Consider the following 18,398-nt stretch of genomic DNA (forward strand, 5'->3'; position numbering starts at 1 on the left):
ATCAGGGCAGTCACGTTGGACTCGCCAGGCACGACTTGATTCCTTGCCAAACCTTGTGAGGTACATGGCTTATTTTCCAGTGGCAATCCCTAACATCGGAGGCGCAATCTGACTTTTTTCTCCATGTGTGTTTCCATCTCAAGTTCCCAATTTCGTCTTTGCGTCCTGCTTCTGCTCTGCTCCAGCACGTTGGACATTTGAGGACAATTGCATCGCATAGCCTATCTTGCACCAGCCTTTTAAAAGAAAATTGACAATGCTAACAGGTAACTTTTCGCGAGCCATCTCTATGCGACTTGGCTTATACCCAACATTGATACCATTCTCCTTCAGCCCCTCCCGGCGCATTGCACAATACGGTATTTATACAACGAGTACGTACCGCAACGGTTTGACCTAGCAGTTGGTTACGGACACCCGACGTCGAAACCAAACAATGGGAACTCTTTCTTGCGACGGGACTATCAACCGCCCTGCTATAGCAGTCCAGGTACCTACATATCCCGGGCAGCCTGCGGGTGGAAAAGGTGATCGCAAACGTGCAAGGCAAGGCACATTTCCCGTCCTACGGCGGCACTGCAGCTGAGTGTCTGCAGCGGCTATTACTAGAGATGACGTCCTTGTCACGCTGCGCGCGAAATCAAGCTCTGTCTTTTTTCTTACAACTTCTTTCTTCCACTTCTGATCGTGAGTGATTCTGTCGACAGATACGGGGAATCTTGAAATCCCTCTGGCCAACCACCCGACACACCTAACCTAACCTTTCGACACCAAGCATAACGATTACCTCTCTTTTCCCTTTATCGCAAGCCAAGAAACCCTTGCCCCATCTATAGGCCCCTAGAACCCCAGCCCAACTGGTGTTTTGAAGTACGACAACAATCCACTGTATCCATACCGAACGGCATTGTCATCTGTTTGTTTGTTCCGACTACCTTTAGATTCGACTACATACTGCCAGGACCAGCGATTGATTCCATTCAGACTTCTGGAACAACCAAAGACCATCAAAGACCACCAAAGACCACAGGCATCTCTCTCCAGGTTAGTCATAAGCTATCATTGTTGCTTGGCGCGGATTTTCAAAGAGGCGCGGGGTGCTCTACTGCCTCACGCTGTCTTGGCTTCAAAATCCGCCACTGCGCGATCCGTCCATACGCACCCATCATCTTCGTTTCTAGCCAGGGCCATCGGATGGAGGACCGACGACGAGAACCGTTGACTGGCGCAAACAATTTATTCGATTGCCGCAGCAATTGATTGGGGTTTTGATATGCGCACGACACACCACGACCTCAGGCGACAAGTCGCGGCCTCGATCCTCTTCCGTTGCCCCATCGACTTTAACCTTACTTGCACCCTTCTATCCCATGTTACTGGGCGCCGAATCAGTCGCGTTTCGTCACCTGAACCTGTTTTAATGACCCAATGGCCCAAGGCATCAGGAGCTAACAAGGGACTCGTCAGACCAGCAGCAGGGCAGTGAGATTTTGAGACTCTCTTGCACTCCACTACTAGCCGCCGTCGCATCGCATTTTGGGCCTTCCCCACAGCCATCAACATCTCCTGTCTTCGCTATTAACGGCGCCGACCTTTCGCAAGTTCGCGCACTCGAGCTGCTGTATTTCCTCACCACCAAGCAACAAAACGATCGCGATTTCGTTTTCCTACTGCGCTCTCCGGCCCGTGTACGATAACGACAGCCTGCTGCTTCCTGCATACCAACAATGAACGGATCGCAACAAGCCAAAGACAGTACGGCGCCAACCTCGGCTCAGGCAGCTTCATCCCCCGCGGCGACTGCTTCCAACGGCAATTCGAACAGGAACGGCAGCAACAATACCAATAACAAGAGGAGGAAGGACGGATTGAAGCCCATAATCACCAAAGAGGGTGCCGGGTAGGTGCATTCCATGCGCTTCCTCTTATGCATGCATTTTGAACCTCTTTTTTTTTTTTTCCCCATGTATCTAGACCCGAGAAACCAGTCGTTCGGTCGGTCGTTCGCCCCGTTCGCTGCCCTTGGTGTCATATCAGCCCAGTGCTGTCAATGGGTGTCAGCCTTCTCTTTCTCTGGCTTGGACGTCCTTTGGTTCGTCGGGCAGCCGTGTCGCTGGCCAAGTGGCGGGGTACGGTAGGCCAGGTCCATGGAGGGGAAAGCGTCCCCATTGGATTCATCCTGTCTAGCCAGGTTCTTGCGCGCTACGAGTTACGACAGACATGACCGCAACATGCATGGGTGCATCACTGGCAGCAGCTTCGAGTGAAGAGAGAGACTGAGCCCTGGGAGAGCGACACTGGAACCTGGAACACACAAGTGGAAGACCCGCGACCTCTTTTCGGCTCGCTGTGAGCCTTTTGTGGCTGGCTCGAGGGTGGGTGTGGCATCACTTTCCATGTTGAGGTCACGGTGTGGTTTTCTTGGTGCCCTTGGTTCTTCCTGTGTGCATCACGCAGCCATCCATCCTGGCCCCCTCACGTCCTCCAAGTCCAAAAGACTGCATCATACCGCTCCTCCTTTTCAAGGCCGACGTCCTGGCAACTCCTCCCCAACCCAACCCCAAACAAGAAACTCAGGTTACTGCCATTTTCTCTTATTGCTTCTATCGCGAACTCCTCTTTGCTGTCGCCCGGCTCCCCCCATACCTTCCCGCCCCCTCTAGAGAAAACGCCCAACGGCTCGATCGTTGTAACCAAGTCGACGACATCGCAGAATGGAACCTATGAAGACAATGCTCAAGACAAGGTCCCCCCCGCTTTTTGCGATTCCGCTTTGTGCACACCCCCAAACCCCAGTCCCGAAGCTGCTGAAAGTTTGGCATTCGGCGGAGAATAAGATCTAGCCCACCCAACCCTGACCAAAGACCCCGCCACTTCTTGTTCCCCAGCCCAACTCCGCGTCGCTTGTCGCATCCCACCACCCTTCCTAATCGCCGCGGCATTCTTTGCAAACACGACTATCGTGAACATCATATACTTACAATTGTATCTCTCCAGGGCCGCACACTTAGCATCAGCCATGACGAACTCACCAACCTCGTCCTCTTCGGCGGCAGAGGACATCGCCGAGAACACTGCCGACGAGGAGGATCAGGAGGATTACTGCAAGGGAGGCTACCACCCAGTCACCATTGGCGAAAAGTTTAAGGACGGAAAATACACCGTAGTGCGCAAGCTCGGATGGGGCCATTTCTCGACAGTCTGGCTATCAAGAGACAACACCACCGGAAAACACGTAGCCCTCAAGGTGGTACGCTCCGCCGCCCATTACACCGAAACCGCCATCGACGAAATCAAGCTCCTCAATAAGATTGTCCAAGCGAATCCCGATCACCCTGGTCGCAGACATGTCGTCAGCCTTCTCGACTCGTTCGAACACAAGGGCCCCAACGGTACCCACGTGTGCATGGTTTTTGAGGTCTTGGGGGAGAACCTCCTGGGCCTGATCAAGAGGTGGAATCATAGGGGTATTCCGATGGCGCTCGTCAAACAAATCACAAAGCAGGTCCTTCTCGGTCTCGACTACCTGCATCGCGAATGTGGCATTATCCACACAGATCTCAAGCCCGAAAACGTCCTGATCGAAATTGGTGACGTCGAGCAGACCGTGAAGAGGGTCGTAAAGGACGAGCCCAACGACAAGGAGAACACTCGGAATAGCCGCAGGAGACGGAGGACCTTGATTACTGGCAGTCAGCCGTTGCCTTCGCCCCTCAACGCCAGCTTCAGCCACGGATCGATTTTCCCTTCCCCTGGACCCCAGTCGCTTGGTCAGATGTTGGCCGAAGGTCAGTCGAATTAGTTCTAGATTGTGCCGTCAACGTTCAGCTCACTGACATCGAATCTAAACAGGTGCCAAATCGCAAGAAGGAAACCCGTTCAACAACAAGAATGCGGAGGACGACCAAAGTCGACGTGAGAAGAGCGCCGATCTTCTCAGCAAGGAGGTTTCGGGGATTTCGCTAGATAAGACAGCTACACCCCCTGCGACCTCGGGAGACAAGCGCAATGTAGACGATATGCAGTTTGACATTATCAGTGTCAAAATTGCAGATCTCGGAAACGCATGCTGGGTGAACCACCACTTCACCAACGACATCCAAACTCGACAATATCGGTCGCCCGAGGTCATTCTCGGTGCCAAGTGGGGTGCAAGCACGGATGTCTGGAGTATGGCTGCCATGGTACGTAATTCTAAATCTGTCAACGATGCAGCGCAGGTGTTAACATACAGGATCACAGGTATTCGAGCTTATCACCGGCGACTACCTTTTCGACCCGCAGTCGGGTACCAAGTATGGCAAGGATGATGACCACATCGCGCAGATAATCGAGCTGATGGGCCCCTTCCCGAAGTCCCTTTGTCTATCCGGCAAATGGTCGCAAGAGATCTTCAACCGAAAAGGCGAGCTGCGTAACATCCACCGCCTGAGGCATTGGGCGCTTCCAGACGTGCTGCGCGAGAAATACCACTTTAAGCCAGAGGAGGCTCAGCGCATTGCCGACTTCCTTACGCCCATGTTGGAGCTGATACCCGAGAGACGAGCCAACGCAGGCGGCATGGCGGGACACAACTGGCTCGAGGACACTCCTGGCATGAAAGGCGTCAAGATCGACAAGGTAGAGGTTGGAAGTCGTGGCGAGGGTATAGAGGGCTGGGCAAGTGAGGTTAGGAAGCGATAAATGTCTTTTTTTGTTGTTTTTGTCGTTTAGTCCTAGTGTCACCGAGGGAAATGGACACTGGACAGGGGGGGGGGCGGTATGTGAGGGGAGGGAGGGTGAAGATGACATGACAAGCAATAAGAACCATGGAGAGCTGGTTGGCTTATATGGCCACTATTACTCCTTTAGCGGAAACACACACACACACACACACACACAGACCTTGGAGAGGGAAAGAGAGAGCATCATCTTCCTTTTTTTCACCTTTGTTGGTATAATGCAGAGAGATGTTGGAACAAAACGCTCATTCTACCAGCAACGCTGTCAGGCAGGCAGGCAGGCAGGCAGGCAGGCAGGCAGGCAGGCTTATAAAGACAAGACAAATGGGTTTTCATTATACCTGAATTAGAGAAATTTCCTCCCTTTCTCTGTTTCTTGTTCATTCAGCCTTGTCGACTACCATATGTTATGGCCTCGCGCGCGCTAGCGTACCCGAAGAAGAAAAAAAACAGAAATGGAAGAGAACGCCCGCATTACTACCTACCTTATGGGTTCAGAACGAGAATCCCCAACCAAGCTGTTTGTCGCTTTAACCTTCCACTTGGAAGGTACATTGATCATCGCGATCCATTCTTTCATATATCTCCCACCCACCCGTCTGGCTGTGTCCATCCACGCACATCTCATGTCATGTTAGTTTTGCCTCCTGGAGGTGGTGGCCTTGCGAGTGAGTCCATATAGTTTCAGCGGAACGCCAGCTAGCTTATTGTTCTCCTTTTCCTTTTCTTTTTTGTGCTTTCAGTATTTCGCCTTTTCTAGATACGCAGTGAAGTCGATCGGGGAAGTTCGTAGTGTTTTTGTTCTTCCTTTTTGTTGTGGGCAAACTTGTTTTTAGTTTAGAAGCGAAAGATCATATCAGTCAGATAGATACCTACCTACCTACCTACCTTCATTTTTGCCTTTTTTTCCTATATTGTTTTGTCATGTCTTTTTACTCAGAGCAACTATGTGACTTTCTCTGCGAGTTGGGTGTGAATAGGATAGGATAGAATAGATAACAAACAATCAGTGCGAACTGAACGGCGTTGGACGGTGGAAGGTAGAAACTAAGCGTTTCACTCGGCTGCTAAGGTGTCTCTTCTTACTTGGTGAATATGATCGATCGAATGTCCACCAGACCGGACTGGTTGGTAGATATACAAGTAGAGGGAAATTTGTTGTCGAATGTACATAGTTAGGTGCAGCTGAACGATTAATCTTGTAACTTCCCCTCATACGTAACGTACCCCTATATCAATCTATGGATTTTGTACAAACCAAGCCAACCCTGTCGTTCTTTGGTTCGTGTGTATGGAGGGAGAGGTCCTCCCTCCTCCATGTAGCCTAATCACATCTCTAGTAGCAGCAGCAGCAGCATCAGCAAATATATCTTTCTGTTATTTCACAACCAAGACCGATGTTATTATCCATGCCGTTATTTCTTTTTCCGACCGTCCTCAAACTTTGACTGAGCCCAGCCATGCCATGTCATTCCCTCCATGTCTACCTGCCCCTGGCCAACCCACCCTTTCGAAAATGTATGTATCGTATTGTGACGTCGTTACTAAATTTCAAGCGATAACCCGGAGCCAGGATGTTAAACATCCATATTTTAGCGCTTTCCTTTGCCCTTCTGGGTCATCCTCCGGAAAGCCTCATGGCCGCTGTGACCGATGGGACGATGATCGGTGGGCGCCTGGCCCGGAATATACGTGCTCTTGGGAGCGATGGTGTAGCTGGCGGGAAGGCCGACGGGCCTGGCGCGGTTGTTGTTGCGCACTTCGGGAGCGAGGGCACGCTCGCGCTCAATCTCGTAGCGGGACTTGCCGGCGGGACGCTGGGTCAGCGTCACTTGGGAGCTGCCGCCTTCGCGCTGACCTCGTACGGCACTGGTGCAAGAAAAGGGGGTTAGCGTTTGGTAACAGGGGGAAATGGACAATGGGGAACATACCTGACATCGATTTCACGCATCTCGATGTGACGCTTCTTGTAGTCGTCGGTCCTCTTCAGGATCAAGCGACTCCATTCGCCTAGCAACCGCTCCGCATCACGCTTGATGTCCGCGCTGGGGCTCTTGCTCTTGTTGTAGTAAACGATCACTTTGCCGATGCCGCTGCTCAGAAGCACATCCTTGTTGATGGGCAGCTTCATGAGCGCGCTCATAATGGCACGCTGAATGTTGTACGCGGGCAGACTTCCGTCGTTCAGAGGTTCCAGGAAGTATCTGACAGATTGGAGGAAGTTGATTTCGGGGTCGAGTACGGAGTCCTGGATGGCGGTCCGGTTTAGAATCGCGGTAACTTGCGGTAGAAGCTTGAGCTTATGCACGGCGGGCTGCTTTTGTTCGCGGGCTTCGTTGTCGGATACGCAAGCCTTCTCCATGGCGACCTTGAGGTTCGCAATCTGTTCGTCCGTCTCCTCTTCCAAGTCCTGTTCAGATATCGGTCAGCATGCCTGTACCACAGACCTTGCACATTGGCAACGGGAGACTCCTCACAATATCGTCCTTCTTTCGCCTGCGCTTGGTGGGGTTCTTGACAGCAGCGTCGATGGCGCGCTCCAAAGCGCGTCGTCTACGCTCATCTGGGGTGAGGTTTTCTTCCGCTTGTGCTGCCCGATCCTCTTCCTCCTTCCTAGCACGTCGCTCGCCCTCAGCGCGGACCTTGCGTGGTCGGCGCTCACCGTCGTCATCCGCAGCGTCAACATCATCGTCATCACGCGACCGCTTCTTGGGCCTCCGTCCTTCTTTTGGCTTCTTTGTCGTCTCTGTGGTCGTCTTTCTCCTCGCCTTCAGCTTCATGGCCACATTCTCGTCAATGTCAACAGGCCGGGCGCCGTAATCATCGCCAAACTCCTCCTCGTCGATTTCAGACAGGACATCGGAATCCTTATCTTGGTGGTCTTCGTCATTGCCTCCATCGTTATCCTCGTTGTTGGCTCCGTGATTGCTTCCATCATCATGGTGCGTCTCGTTGACCTGGTCCTCATCGCGATGCTCAGTGGGTTCGGCAGCAGGGGAACCCGCCGGAGAAGCGGCGTCCGACATGGCTGTTGCTGAAGGGGTGTTGATGTGCTATCAAAGTGGAAGAAATCGTTCGGGTATCTCGAAAGCGGGCTTTGCTTCTAGACGCAGCAGCTCCTGGCGAAAAAGAAGACGAGTCAATGGTTGAAAGTTTTGGATTGAATTGCGGTTTGGGTTGTTTTAGGAAATGGGCAAAGGTTCAAGTCTCAATTCATCGACTTTCCCAGACAAGGCAACGGGCTGGCCGCTTGGTCTGTGCGCTGTTTAGCCACGGTCCGACGAGCAAATCTACCGCGCTGCAGTTCTTCGTCACTGTCGCGGTACAGCGTCACTGCAGTGGTTGCACGGGGTGGCTTTACACGCTGTGGGGTGTCCCTACTTAAAGACACTCCACCCCAAACTTTCTTCCCTGCAGTGGATGCAGGCACGCAACAGAAGCCAGGGAGCAGAAGGCAAGTCATGACCAGGGCCACATTATTTGGGACCGAATTCCAGTGTTTACTTTGGCGCGCCGTTGCCACCGACGACCGAAACTTTTGTCTGGGTGACACTGACTTCCGTGCTATCCCTGAACTCTGGAAGCTCTTTCCTCCAGAAGATCGTGGCTCATCTGACGTCGTTCCGCCCTCTTACTCTCACTAACCATAAGACTGCCCATCTATCCACCCTCAACTCCTAAGGCAAATGTGAACATCCTAAAAGCACCAACATTGACCCGCGCGTCAACTGCTCACCATCATGGATCGCCGAGGAAACGAGTCGCCCATGGAATGGGAATTCGATAGCAAACCGCCCGTGGATCACACAAGCCCATATGCTTCTTTGCTATCCAAACAACAACCACTATGTCAGTCACACTCCTCTACTGCATGCGACGCAACTCACACCTGCCAACGCCTCTTGTTGAACTTTGCTCCGCGGTGACATAACTTCAGTTTCGTCTCCAGCGTCATGGTCTTGTAGCTCCTAGCTAACAGGACGTCATTGTGCCAACAGCTTCGTTCAGTAGTTCAACACCAAAGACTAGCAACCCCACGTTTGGAGCCCCGACAGCTACTCCCCGAAACAACATTCTCCACGAGCACCGAGATACCCTTAAACCCCCTAATACATCTTTCAACCCTCAACTCCAGAACAAGCCGACGGCGCCCCAGTTCCGAAACCCCGCCTTTGCTACACCACAGAAACGGTCCGATGAACAGGCGTCAGAATCACCCTCCGAGGCTAGCCCCGCCATGACGGACATATCTGAAATGCCACCCGACACCCCCGAGGCTATGTTCAATGACAGCTTCAAGATCCCGGGAAGGGCTTACACACCACTACAAGCGGGTAGGGCCATGTTCACCAGGCAATACTTCCAAAATGGCAGGCAGAGGAAGCGCAAACGCCAGCGCGGCGACCGTGACGTCGGAAGCGTACGATCTCGCCTCGACCATGCATCTGACGAATCTGATAGTGATTGGGAGGAGGGAGTGCGACCAGGAAGGAGGCGGTCCTCGACAGACAAGAACGCAAACCCTGGCTGGTTGACCAGCTTCCTCGACACCGTCAGCAAATACCCTGCTGCTCCGGCTGTGCTTTCGAGGTGGCTACAATTCGTTATCAACACGTTTCTGATCGGCGTCATTCTGTTCGCGGTCTTTAGTTGCGTAATGGCTGTACGAAACGATCTCTCGCGTGCCGCCGACAAGGCTCGGTCGAACCTGATGCACGAGATATCGCAATGTACAAGCAATTACCACAAAAACCTATGCGCTCCCAAGCTAAATCGGGCACCGGCTTTGGAGATGCCCTGTAACGAATGGGAAGCGTGCATGAACCAGGACCCGTCAACCGTGATGATGACTCAGATCTCAGCAAGGAATATGGCCGAGATATTGAATGAGTTCTTTACCATAATATCTTACAAAACATGGGTAAGTTGGAGACTTGTGCACCATGTATTTGGACCGACTGCTAACTCGTACACAGGGCTTCATCCTATCAGCATTCCTTGTGGCCATCATTGGCACCAATGTAGGATTCGGCTCCCTGCGTGATTCTGGAGCATTGAGACCATCCTCTCCGAGGAAACATGCAGAACCGGCACCAGTAGCAGCGCCGCCGCCTACTCCTGTTCATCCGATTTTCAACACCCCGGCGTTTCACCACAACCCCCAGCAGGCGTACATCTTTGCGCCCATCGAAACCCCGAGGCGAGCTCGTCAGCAATTCTTCGACGATGCGACCGATACCGATAACTCACCTGATGTGAGGATGGTGTTGCCTCCACGAACCCCTCGAAGAAGTCCAAGCAAGGGAGAGAGGAGATGGAACTAAAGGGTGTGTCCATGGTTAGGGGGTTATTGGATGCAGGACTCATTTAGGAATACATGTCACCACTAGTTTAATATTGGGTTATGAGTACTATAATGTCATGTGTTTCCTCTGCTGTATCATACAAGTGCCCCCTGGGTCATAAGTAACATGTCAGGTTGTAGGTGCATTGTTCGAGAGGATACCTTTGTTATTACAAAATATTCCTGGAAAACACCTACGTAACTCGGGGGGAATAGAGGTCGAGACCATGGTCGACACCATCAACAGGTCGTAGGTTGGCGTAATTATTTGGTTGATATGCCGGCGTTGTATGCCACCAATGAGATACTTGAGGTTACCCTAACTTCACACCTTATAACTCGTGAAACGTGCGTGTAGATCACCAGATCGGCAATGGCCGGGCCAGGATGTTATGCCTTCGAATGGCACGTCCCAAGCACGTGTGTGTCCTTCTGGTTCCTTTTTTTGTTTTTTTCAGGATGATAGGTGCTGAAATTCCCTACTCTGTAATCATTTACCATAGTGTACAGTCGAGACAGTCGTGACAGTGTAATGCACTGTTGAATCGAGATAGCCGTTGAGGAGGTGGCGAATGTACCTCTAGCTGTTGATAAAAAAACCAAGCATTATTCTCGGATTGCTTGTACACCTCTGCATGGATGTAAGTTGTTAGCTTGGTACGTTGACCTTACAGCAAACAGGGGCAAACTACTGGTGGAACAAGAGATTTCCTGTGTGAATATTAAGTTCTCGCCACCACCAAAAAAACACGCTAACAAGTTATATCCATGCAGAGGTGTACAATGGCTTGCTGGTCCCCGAAATGCCCTACCTAGTTACACAGCCTCGCGGAGATAAGTAAACTTTAAATCACCTTGACGGCATGGCTTCCACGCCTTCGGGGCTCACGAGTCACGGCTTCAAGCTCCGCTATAGACAGCATAGGCGCCGAAGTTACCAAGGTGCGGCTATGGATCTATGGTGTCTCCCGCTGCCACTTCAACGTTAAATTTTGTTACTTTACTTGGAATGAAATGTGGCCCAAGTCAAGAATTAGGCATACAACCAAACTTTGAGTTAGGATGTGCGTTCAACGTCCTGATAGATCATCCATCACTTACCCGATTCAACGGCCACCATCGACCAAAGCAACATTGACATCAAAAATAGCATCGTGACGGAGCCGCCAACGCAATGACGGACAGTTGGTCGTTAGGGCTGGGAGAAGGCAGGTTCAATTGCTGCACTTCATCGTCATCAGTGCTGCATGAAGGTGTGGGACAACGTGGCTCAGCAACACTTCTCAGAGTCAAAAAGGGGACGGGATCTGGGGGAGCCTTGTTGACCCTTGTTAGGGGCTGGGAGTTTGATGTTACTCTGCGAGACAGGGAAAGGCTGGTTAGAGTGCTCGGTAACTTTTTTGTCAATGTTTACCTACCTACACGTGTATATGAATTTTGATTTCACTACGTATCTACTGTTTCCCATAAGAATATCTCTTGCTCAAGAATAAGCGTTGCTGCTGACTTTGGCTCGCTCTTACTACAGTAATGGCATTTCGAGATTTTGTCCGGTGGGAAAGTTCATCTTACACAAACTACTCGTTTAAGCGAGCCTGGAACTGCTTCGTATCTTGTCACTCGACAACCTTCAAAGGAGCACAAACAGCCTTTACTACTCCATGGCTTGGAGGTCATCCTAGTTTGAGGACTGTGAAACATAAGGCACGCCGCATTTGGCATGTGTGAAAGCGGCACAATGTTTCCCTTTTGCAAGACGGGAATCGGGATATTATCCATGACTTCCAGGTATTCCGTGTTAGCGAGTCCAGCAAGCTTTTCAGCGAGTCCTTAACGAGATTAACACCGGCTCAGACCGGGCTTGGCAACCTACCATAGGCACTGCCCCAAGCGCAGCTGAGGCATTCTTGGGAATTGTGTTCCTGGTGCTTGCTTTACTGTGCAGTTTTCCTTCCTTGTACCTGTGACCGAGAGGCTGATGTGCATTCAGACGGGACTTTGTCCAACATATGGATGTGCCGCGGACGCTAGTGTAAGGAAAGGGTTGATCAGATAGGTACGCCCTGCCAAACACTCTTGTCCACTGAACTTGGACGACAAAGAAAGAACGGAAACCTCTGGGTCTCTCCCCCGTGTTGCTCTTTGCGGTTCCTTCTTAGGTCGTGGCCCCTGCGACCAAGAGGCTCTCCTGGCTGAGGTGGACTTGCTGGCTTCGGTTCCTGGGAGCTGTCTGGCAACTGGCACCCACTCCCGCCTCGGGCTGTCTGCCACCGGCCCACTGCACCCACTGAATGCACCCTTGGCCTGGGCGGGTGTCCACAAACTCTGTGGGCTGCATGCACTGCGGGCGAAAAAGAACGAGACCCCGGATTTCCAGCCTTTGATGGACCGTTCCCCTACCCTCACACGCCCTCCTCCAACAGCAATCCTACACACACCTCGAATGCCAGCCATTCCAAACGCAGTACAATAATATCCGCCATCCCACCCAAACCTAGTCACTCGTTTCTCCTCTTTGATCGATAGTCCTTCGTTTCTCCATTTCTTTTTCTTGTCACGCGGTCCCCTCTCCATCACAGACTGTCCACTCGAATACGACCGCTCCTGTCCTAAGAACGAAGAAACATCCGTCGAATCGGTATTACGCGCTCATCGACGGGAGATTCTGATTTTCACCCGACGCGCCAGCTCCAACGTCTCGACTCGATTTGACAATCCGCTGCCCCGGCTGATGCCCCCCTTGCCTCCCCAAGACCCCCTACCACGTTGGCCTCGCACGTCGCCTGTTGGGGCATAGCTCGGCCTTAAACCACCCCTACGGGAGAATCCGCCCTTTGGAAGGAAACCTCAAGCGTGTGTTGGAAACGAACTCCCTGTCACCCTCGAACACAACACAACTCCTCTTTGTGTTTCAGAACGGCCACGGCCTCCAACCTGCAAAGTACGATTCCCCTGACAAAGTGACGGCAACCCATCAAAGTTGTCGACAACTGCGTCTTTCCATTCGCTTATTGAATCGTCTCGCCCTAAACAACACCGGCCGAGGCGCGCCCGCCTGTCGCATCGTCGCCGACCCTCCGCAACGTTTGTCCCGTGTCAACGACAAAGAGGCCCTAGATTTGGCCATCCCCACTGAGCCGTTCCCGACGATACACTTGATCCCTTTTCGACTCCCGTCTTGCTGCAAACAACGCACAACAGCATCTGCTCCACGTTCGAATTTTACAGCTCTTCTCGGATTTTAGGTCCACGCCGTCCGGCTCCTGTACGGGGAGTCGTCAGATCCGCCCGTCCTGGCTAGCCGCCTAGAGATTCGCCGGTCCTATTTGGCCGGTTCGCACCCGATCCTCAGTTTCGACGGATCAGACAACGCTGCTCAATTCCGCGACAGCTTCATGGCTTCAGACGCCGCTTCACGCCCCAAGAAAGGGGGATTCGACTTTCTCGAGTCTAGATGGGCAAAGATCTTCTTCTCCATCGTCGCTTTACAGGCCATCATTGGTGTGACTTTCGAAGCGTGGGTGACCTTTTGTTTCTTCGCTTATGTCGTGGCTGAAAACTGACTGGCAACAGGTATATTTTCGGCAAATTTCAAGGCAGCATCAACCCAGACGCCCGTAACAGGAATGATGAGGCCCAAGAAGCGCAATACATGACGATACCGACGTTCTTGGCTCTGTTTATCTTCGGCTTCCTCTATGTCCTATTTCTCACGTGGGATGCCTTGCGCTGGAAGAACACCATTCAAATCATTGGGCTGTGCATTGCCAACTTGGCTCTCTTCGTCTATACCATTCTCCAGATCGACCAGATTGACAGATCCATTGATAAGCTCCGAGGCCTCAATGAGGACATTTTTCGGGACGAGGCGGTCCATCAAACGGTATGGAAGTCCTGCGCGCCCTTTCTCTATACCATCCCCCCTGTCATCGGCGTCGCCACTATTGCCATGAGCGTGTGCGCCTGGCAACTTTATCAGGAATTTGCGTGGGATATTTTGAAGCAGATCGGGGCCGATTATCGTATGAAGAAGCGATTTCTTCACTATCAGGTTCGTACCACATTTACCCTGCTGCGAAACAGAATGCCACTTGTTAACACCCGATGGCTAGATTTTTATCGCATTGCTGAAATTTGATTTCTTCTTCTTCCTGGGCTTCACGATTCAGTTCCTGGTTGTTGTAACCGGCAAGACAGACATCGAACTCGGCCTTACCGCTGCCGCGATTCCCGTTACCATTGTCATTCTGCTTTGCGCGGCCTATTTCACCCAGCGCGAAAACCGCATTGGCATGTGCGGGGTCATCCTGCTCTTCTTCGGTGGTCTTGCCTATTTCTTGTTCAAGCTTGTCCGCATCTACTCGAAGGCTCGTGGCCAGAATTACTTGGCTGTTAAGCGCTCCCTTACCGCGTTCGCCGTCATGACCATTGTTCTGATTATCGTCACCATCGCCAATGCGTTCCTTTGCATGAGCAACTTCAACAACGGACTCAAGACGCACTTGGTCAAGCCCAAGGGCAGAGACCCGGAAAAGGATGATATGAACTCCTTCCAGATGACGGATCAGAAACCCCAGCTGTCGACACGGATGACGATCGACTGAGTGGTGCGAGGAGGAAATAAAAATACAAAGACGGAGACGAAGCGAGAGGCGACAAAGGAAGCATAAAGGTTGGATGTGGACTCTTTGAAGATCTTCTAGATCCGTTTCTCGCGCGGCGATAGAGTTTGCGTCAGAGCCGGATTATCTGACATGACCATCACCAAATTGACGACATTTACGACCTAATCAAATGGGAGGGGAAACATGTGGAGGATCTACTATATGGCATGATATGAATGCACATAGTTTTTGGGAGGAGATGATGGGAAACAAATATCATTTTGCGCGCGTTTCTGCGGACAGCTTTTGATATCAAAGGATACTTTTTTTATAGCTTTGTTTGGCGGATACCTGGGATGGATAACGCACATCCCACCTCTTTTTTACAGTTCAACTTTTTCTTCTTCTTTTTCATTTCGACGTCTTGTTCACACGGGAGCCTATAATGGTGTGCTTGGTCTGTTTGCGAATGCTTGTAGAGAATATGAAGCAGAGGCGGTGTGTTGTATAACATAGCTGCTGGCCCTTCTATTATATCAAGGGTAAATGGCAACGATGAAAGGGGCATTAATTTCCCTTGAAAATGATTTCTGAGTAACAGACAGAAGGACAGGATTCATGAAGTACCTGGTTTAGCTCGGCTTATATCATCATCAAGAGACGATAGCGTCACCTCTATATACTCTCGACACATTCTACCACCCAAATATGTACGATTCACTTGCTCCCATAATTATTACTACTACCATCGCATCACCGTTGCCCATCCAATTTCGAGAGGTACCCTCTGTCACAGCCGTAGAACTATGGGGCTGACGTGTCAAAAAGGTCCGGATGGAAGTGATAGGACATCAACTTTGATGAGGAAGAAAAAAAGGGGTATCTAGACCACACATATGTGGGGAAGATTTCGTATAAGCAGTAACAGATGGGATTAAAGATTAAGGATCTAACCCTGATGGTTGACACAAAGGATCTGACAGGTGCAGCCGTAACAGCACTCCACGCACACGCTGGATTAAGAAATATAGAAGTAAGATGAGGGCCGCACGGAAGCCACTAACGACTACCTAAAAGAGATGTTCCCGCTGATATTCATTCATTCATTCATTCATTTATTCATTCCTTCATATTGATCATGATATTCTCGTCTGTGTAGCAAACTCTTTGGTTTCGCTTTCCTAACCCATCAAAATCAAATCCAGTAACTACCCATATGATACGAGTCCCAAACTGAGCTCATGCTAGCGCAGCTGTCACTCTAGCCAAAGACCTAACACAATCTGTGGCGGTAGTACTAATGCATGCATGCGTGCGTGTGTATGTCTAAGAAGACCCATCCATCCATTGATCCATCTCGTCGATAGCGGGAGAATAAAAAATAACCGTGACCGCTGATCCTAAGCTGACTGTGGAAAACCAAAAAAAAAAACACCCAGATGAAATAACCCCGCGAAATAAAAAGAACTCGCTGCTTGATGGGAAGCCATGTCATTGTCGTCGTGACACTAACTAGCCTCCCCTTAACTGCCCGGGCAACTCCCCGGGCGGCTCGATGCTTCCATAATAACTGACCGATCCACGTTCACCGGGAATCACCGCAGCTCCAGATCCCTAGACATAAAGCATTTGCATGGGATCCATAGGGCTCTCCAAAACGTTGTTGTTATCAGGAAGTATCCACTGCTCCAGATCGACAGAATGGCATCTCTAAATCATGATGCGCCTGGCGTCCTTCTCCAGCCCCTCGGCCGGGCAGTAAGGACACTTGAAGCGCGTTCCCTTCAGCAGCCTCTGCAGCGTCTCCTTGGCCAGCACGTGTCCGCAGGGGATCATCATGGGCGGGTTCGTTTCTGTGGTCTGCTCCTTGGAGACGGGACAGACGAAGATGGAGTGGTACAGCATGCGCTCGGGGAGCGGGGTCTCGAAGGCCAGCTCGTTGGTCGTTGTCCATTCCGTTCCCTTAGCCCGGGTGGCTTGTTGATATTTAATCAGAAGTGGGAGAGCCAGCGCCCCAGCTGTCACGGCGACGTGCAAGGGGGACTCGGCGGAGAGACCGAGCAGGCTGCAGAACTCGCGCGTGAAGGACGACGCCACGTCCGCGAAGGCGGTTTCCGTCGCGAAGGTTTTCCAGTAGGGCGACTCCGGGAGGTTGGGGGCATAGATTTGCGCGTTGGCGAGCTGTTGGATCTCGCCGGTGTAGCGGTTTCCGAACCGCCAAAAGTTTTGTCGTGCGTAAAGAAGGGCTCCCGCTGTTCCGTTGAACTCGTTGTCGGGGAGGCCGTTGACTGCGGGACCCTTGAACAGCCAGACATATTGGAGACGGCTGAGTTCGAACTCGAGGTTGCTGCCGCGCGCTTCCAGCTCGACCGAGTTGCTGCGCGCCCATTCTATTGCGGATAGTAGGTTTTTTGATTTGATGTCTTGCAGTATCGTGTACATTTGGGAGAATTTCGCTTCGAGTTCGTGGGATTGGAGAGAGGAGAGGCTTTGGAGCTGTTGGAAGCCTGAACCTGTTGCCAAAACGCCTTCGAGGGGGCTCATGACCTCGTCTTCGTCTTCTTCTTCTTCTTCTTCGTCTTCGTCTTCGTCTTCGTCTTCTTCTTCTTCTTCTTCTTCGTCTTGGTCCTCGTCGTCCTCGTCGTCCTCGTCCATTGGTTCGTCGTCATAGTTATCGCTCGTATTCGCCTGCTCCTGGCCCTCGATTACGGCGTTAACATGCTCAAGACTTGCCGCGTCTCCAGTTTCTTCAATGAAAGTGGAGGCCACCGAGAACTGTCCCTCGCGCAGCAAATGCATAGAAATGGCACGATTTATGAGCGGTTCTTGGTCGGCCATGGCGTCGTGTTCTGATGGTAGGTCCTTGAGGGGGAAGTGTTTGTCTAGCATTTTGCCCAACTTTCTCTGAGTTGCCGTCACGCCTTTAAGATCATCGTTTATTTTTTCAAAAGTTGATTTGATGGGGTTCTGAGTTTTCGTGATGGCCATGCTGGCTACGTGCGTGTCCATGCCTGTGTCTCTGTCAGTGACCGCCCTGAGGCACAATGAGTGAACTGACGAAAAAGAACATACCGCTTTGCACAATCTGGTCCTTTACGGAGGTGAGCATTTCAATGATCTTATCGACCTTGTCAACCGTCGCGGACAGAGCTGGTGTCCGGTTAAGCCGGTCCAGTTCCTTCTGAAGGGCCTCCATGGTTGTTACTTGTGTCGTCATGGTATTTGGGCGGGTGTGTGTTGTTTTGATGATATGGAAAGGAAGCTGGTCGGACCGGCGCTACAAGTATTCAAGGGCCTAGTGAGGGGAAGACGACGTGCATTATCTAGTGTACGCGGAAGGTGGCGAGATCAAATTTCGGAACCGTCTCGCGTGGGTCGAGGACTGGTGAGATGGGAATAAAGATTTAAGTAACACGTATGGTCCGTGGTTTAATTCAAAGTTGAAGGTGAGAATTGAAAGAGTGTCGTCGATGGACATGATATGATCACGGAATTGATGTGTAACTGAAGGTACGCACCTTACTCGCAGGAAGAAGTGGTCGTTATTGCACCTCAGTGTACACCACAACAGTGCAAGTGTTGTGCCCCACAGCCAGTGACGTTTCGTTAGTGACGGGACCGTTGGTGAGCAGGGCATTAAGGCACCCCACCTTACGGAGGAGCTCCCGCTGCAGCGGGCAGGGACAGTGGTCAAGAATGGATTGAATGGCTCGTGCGCGCATACCCTCA

The 18,398-nt window shown here is 51.5% G+C and overlaps 5 protein-coding genes across 5 annotated transcripts; 3 read left to right on the top strand and 2 right to left on the bottom strand.

Moving 5' to 3' along the window:
* Positions 1 to 1,727: 1,727 nt before the first annotated feature.
* On the top strand, positions 1,728 to 4,746 carry SMAC4_01589 (uncharacterized protein; the record flags this gene model as incomplete). The annotated part of the gene is made up of 4 exons (XM_066089619.1): positions 1,728 to 1,900; positions 2,998 to 3,788; positions 3,853 to 4,184; positions 4,243 to 4,746. The coding sequence occupies 4 exons, from the start codon at positions 1,728 to 1,730 to the stop codon at positions 4,681 to 4,683; spliced, it is 1,737 nt and encodes a 578-aa protein (XP_065945738.1). The 3' UTR covers positions 4,684 to 4,746.
* Positions 4,747 to 5,756: 1,010 nt separating this feature from the next.
* Positions 5,757 to 7,947, bottom strand: SMAC4_01588 (uncharacterized protein). The gene is made up of 3 exons (XM_003352706.2): positions 7,199 to 7,947; positions 6,653 to 7,131; positions 5,757 to 6,590 (listed from the first exon to the last, which is right to left on the bottom strand). The coding sequence occupies exons 1-3, from the start codon at positions 7,745 to 7,747 to the stop codon at positions 6,314 to 6,316; spliced, it is 1,305 nt and encodes a 434-aa protein (XP_003352754.1). The 5' UTR covers positions 7,748 to 7,947; the 3' UTR covers positions 5,757 to 6,313.
* A 183-nt stretch (positions 7,948 to 8,130) lies between these two features.
* SMAC4_01587 (uncharacterized protein) lies at positions 8,131 to 10,526 on the top strand. Its single transcript, XM_003352705.2, has 3 exons — positions 8,131 to 8,570; positions 8,720 to 9,642; positions 9,698 to 10,526. The coding sequence occupies exons 1-3, from the start codon at positions 8,462 to 8,464 to the stop codon at positions 10,043 to 10,045; spliced, it is 1,380 nt and encodes a 459-aa protein (XP_003352753.1). The 5' UTR covers positions 8,131 to 8,461; the 3' UTR covers positions 10,046 to 10,526.
* Positions 10,527 to 12,319: 1,793 nt separating this feature from the next.
* Positions 12,320 to 15,443, top strand: SMAC4_01586 (uncharacterized protein). Its single transcript, XM_003352704.2, has 3 exons — positions 12,320 to 13,582; positions 13,639 to 14,116; positions 14,178 to 15,443. Exons 1-3 carry the CDS (start codon positions 13,461 to 13,463, stop codon positions 14,667 to 14,669), a joined length of 1,092 nt encoding a protein of 363 aa, XP_003352752.1. The 5' UTR covers positions 12,320 to 13,460; the 3' UTR covers positions 14,670 to 15,443.
* Positions 15,444 to 16,122: 679 nt separating this feature from the next.
* SMAC4_01585 (uncharacterized protein) lies at positions 16,123 to 18,039 on the bottom strand. The gene is made up of 2 exons (XM_003352703.3): positions 17,742 to 18,039; positions 16,123 to 17,680 (listed from the first exon to the last, which is right to left on the bottom strand). The coding sequence occupies exons 1-2, from the start codon at positions 17,884 to 17,886 to the stop codon at positions 16,380 to 16,382; spliced, it is 1,446 nt and encodes a 481-aa protein (XP_003352751.2). The 5' UTR covers positions 17,887 to 18,039; the 3' UTR covers positions 16,123 to 16,379.
* Positions 18,040 to 18,398: the final 359 nt, after the last annotated feature.

Source organism: Sordaria macrospora, chromosome 1, assembly GCF_033870435.1.
Source record: "Sordaria macrospora chromosome 1, complete sequence".
NCBI lineage: Eukaryota > Fungi > Ascomycota > Sordariomycetes > Sordariales > Sordariaceae > Sordaria > Sordaria macrospora.

Coding starts and splice junctions, on each gene's coding strand:
- SMAC4_01588 (XM_003352706.2), bottom strand. CDS start 7,747: ATGTCGGACGCCGCTTCTCCGGCGGGTTCCCCTGCTGCCGAACCCACT. Junction 7,132..7,198: donor GGCGAAAGAAGGACGATATT/GTGAGGAGTCTC, acceptor ATATCTGAACAG/GACTTGGAAGAGGAGACGGA. Junction 6,591..6,652: donor ATGCGTGAAATCGATGTCAG/GTATGTTCCCCA, acceptor TTCTTGCACCAG/TGCCGTACGAGGTCAGCGCG.
- SMAC4_01587 (XM_003352705.2), top strand. CDS start 8,462: ATGGATCGCCGAGGAAACGAGTCGCCCATGGAATGGGAATTCGATAGC. Junction 8,571..8,719: donor ATCCAAACAACAACCACTAT/GTCAGTCACACT, acceptor TTGTGCCAACAG/CTTCGTTCAGTAGTTCAACA. Junction 9,643..9,697: donor TAATATCTTACAAAACATGG/GTAAGTTGGAGA, acceptor ACTCGTACACAG/GGCTTCATCCTATCAGCATT.
- SMAC4_01586 (XM_003352704.2), top strand. CDS start 13,461: ATGGCTTCAGACGCCGCTTCACGCCCCAAGAAAGGGGGATTCGACTTT. Junction 13,583..13,638: donor ATTGGTGTGACTTTCGAAGC/GTGGGTGACCTT, acceptor GACTGGCAACAG/GTATATTTTCGGCAAATTTC. Junction 14,117..14,177: donor AGCGATTTCTTCACTATCAG/GTTCGTACCACA, acceptor CCCGATGGCTAG/ATTTTTATCGCATTGCTGAA.
- SMAC4_01585 (XM_003352703.3), bottom strand. CDS start 17,886: ATGACGACACAAGTAACAACCATGGAGGCCCTTCAGAAGGAACTGGAC. Junction 17,681..17,741: donor GGACCAGATTGTGCAAAGCG/GTATGTTCTTTT, acceptor ACAGAGACACAG/GCATGGACACGCACGTAGCC.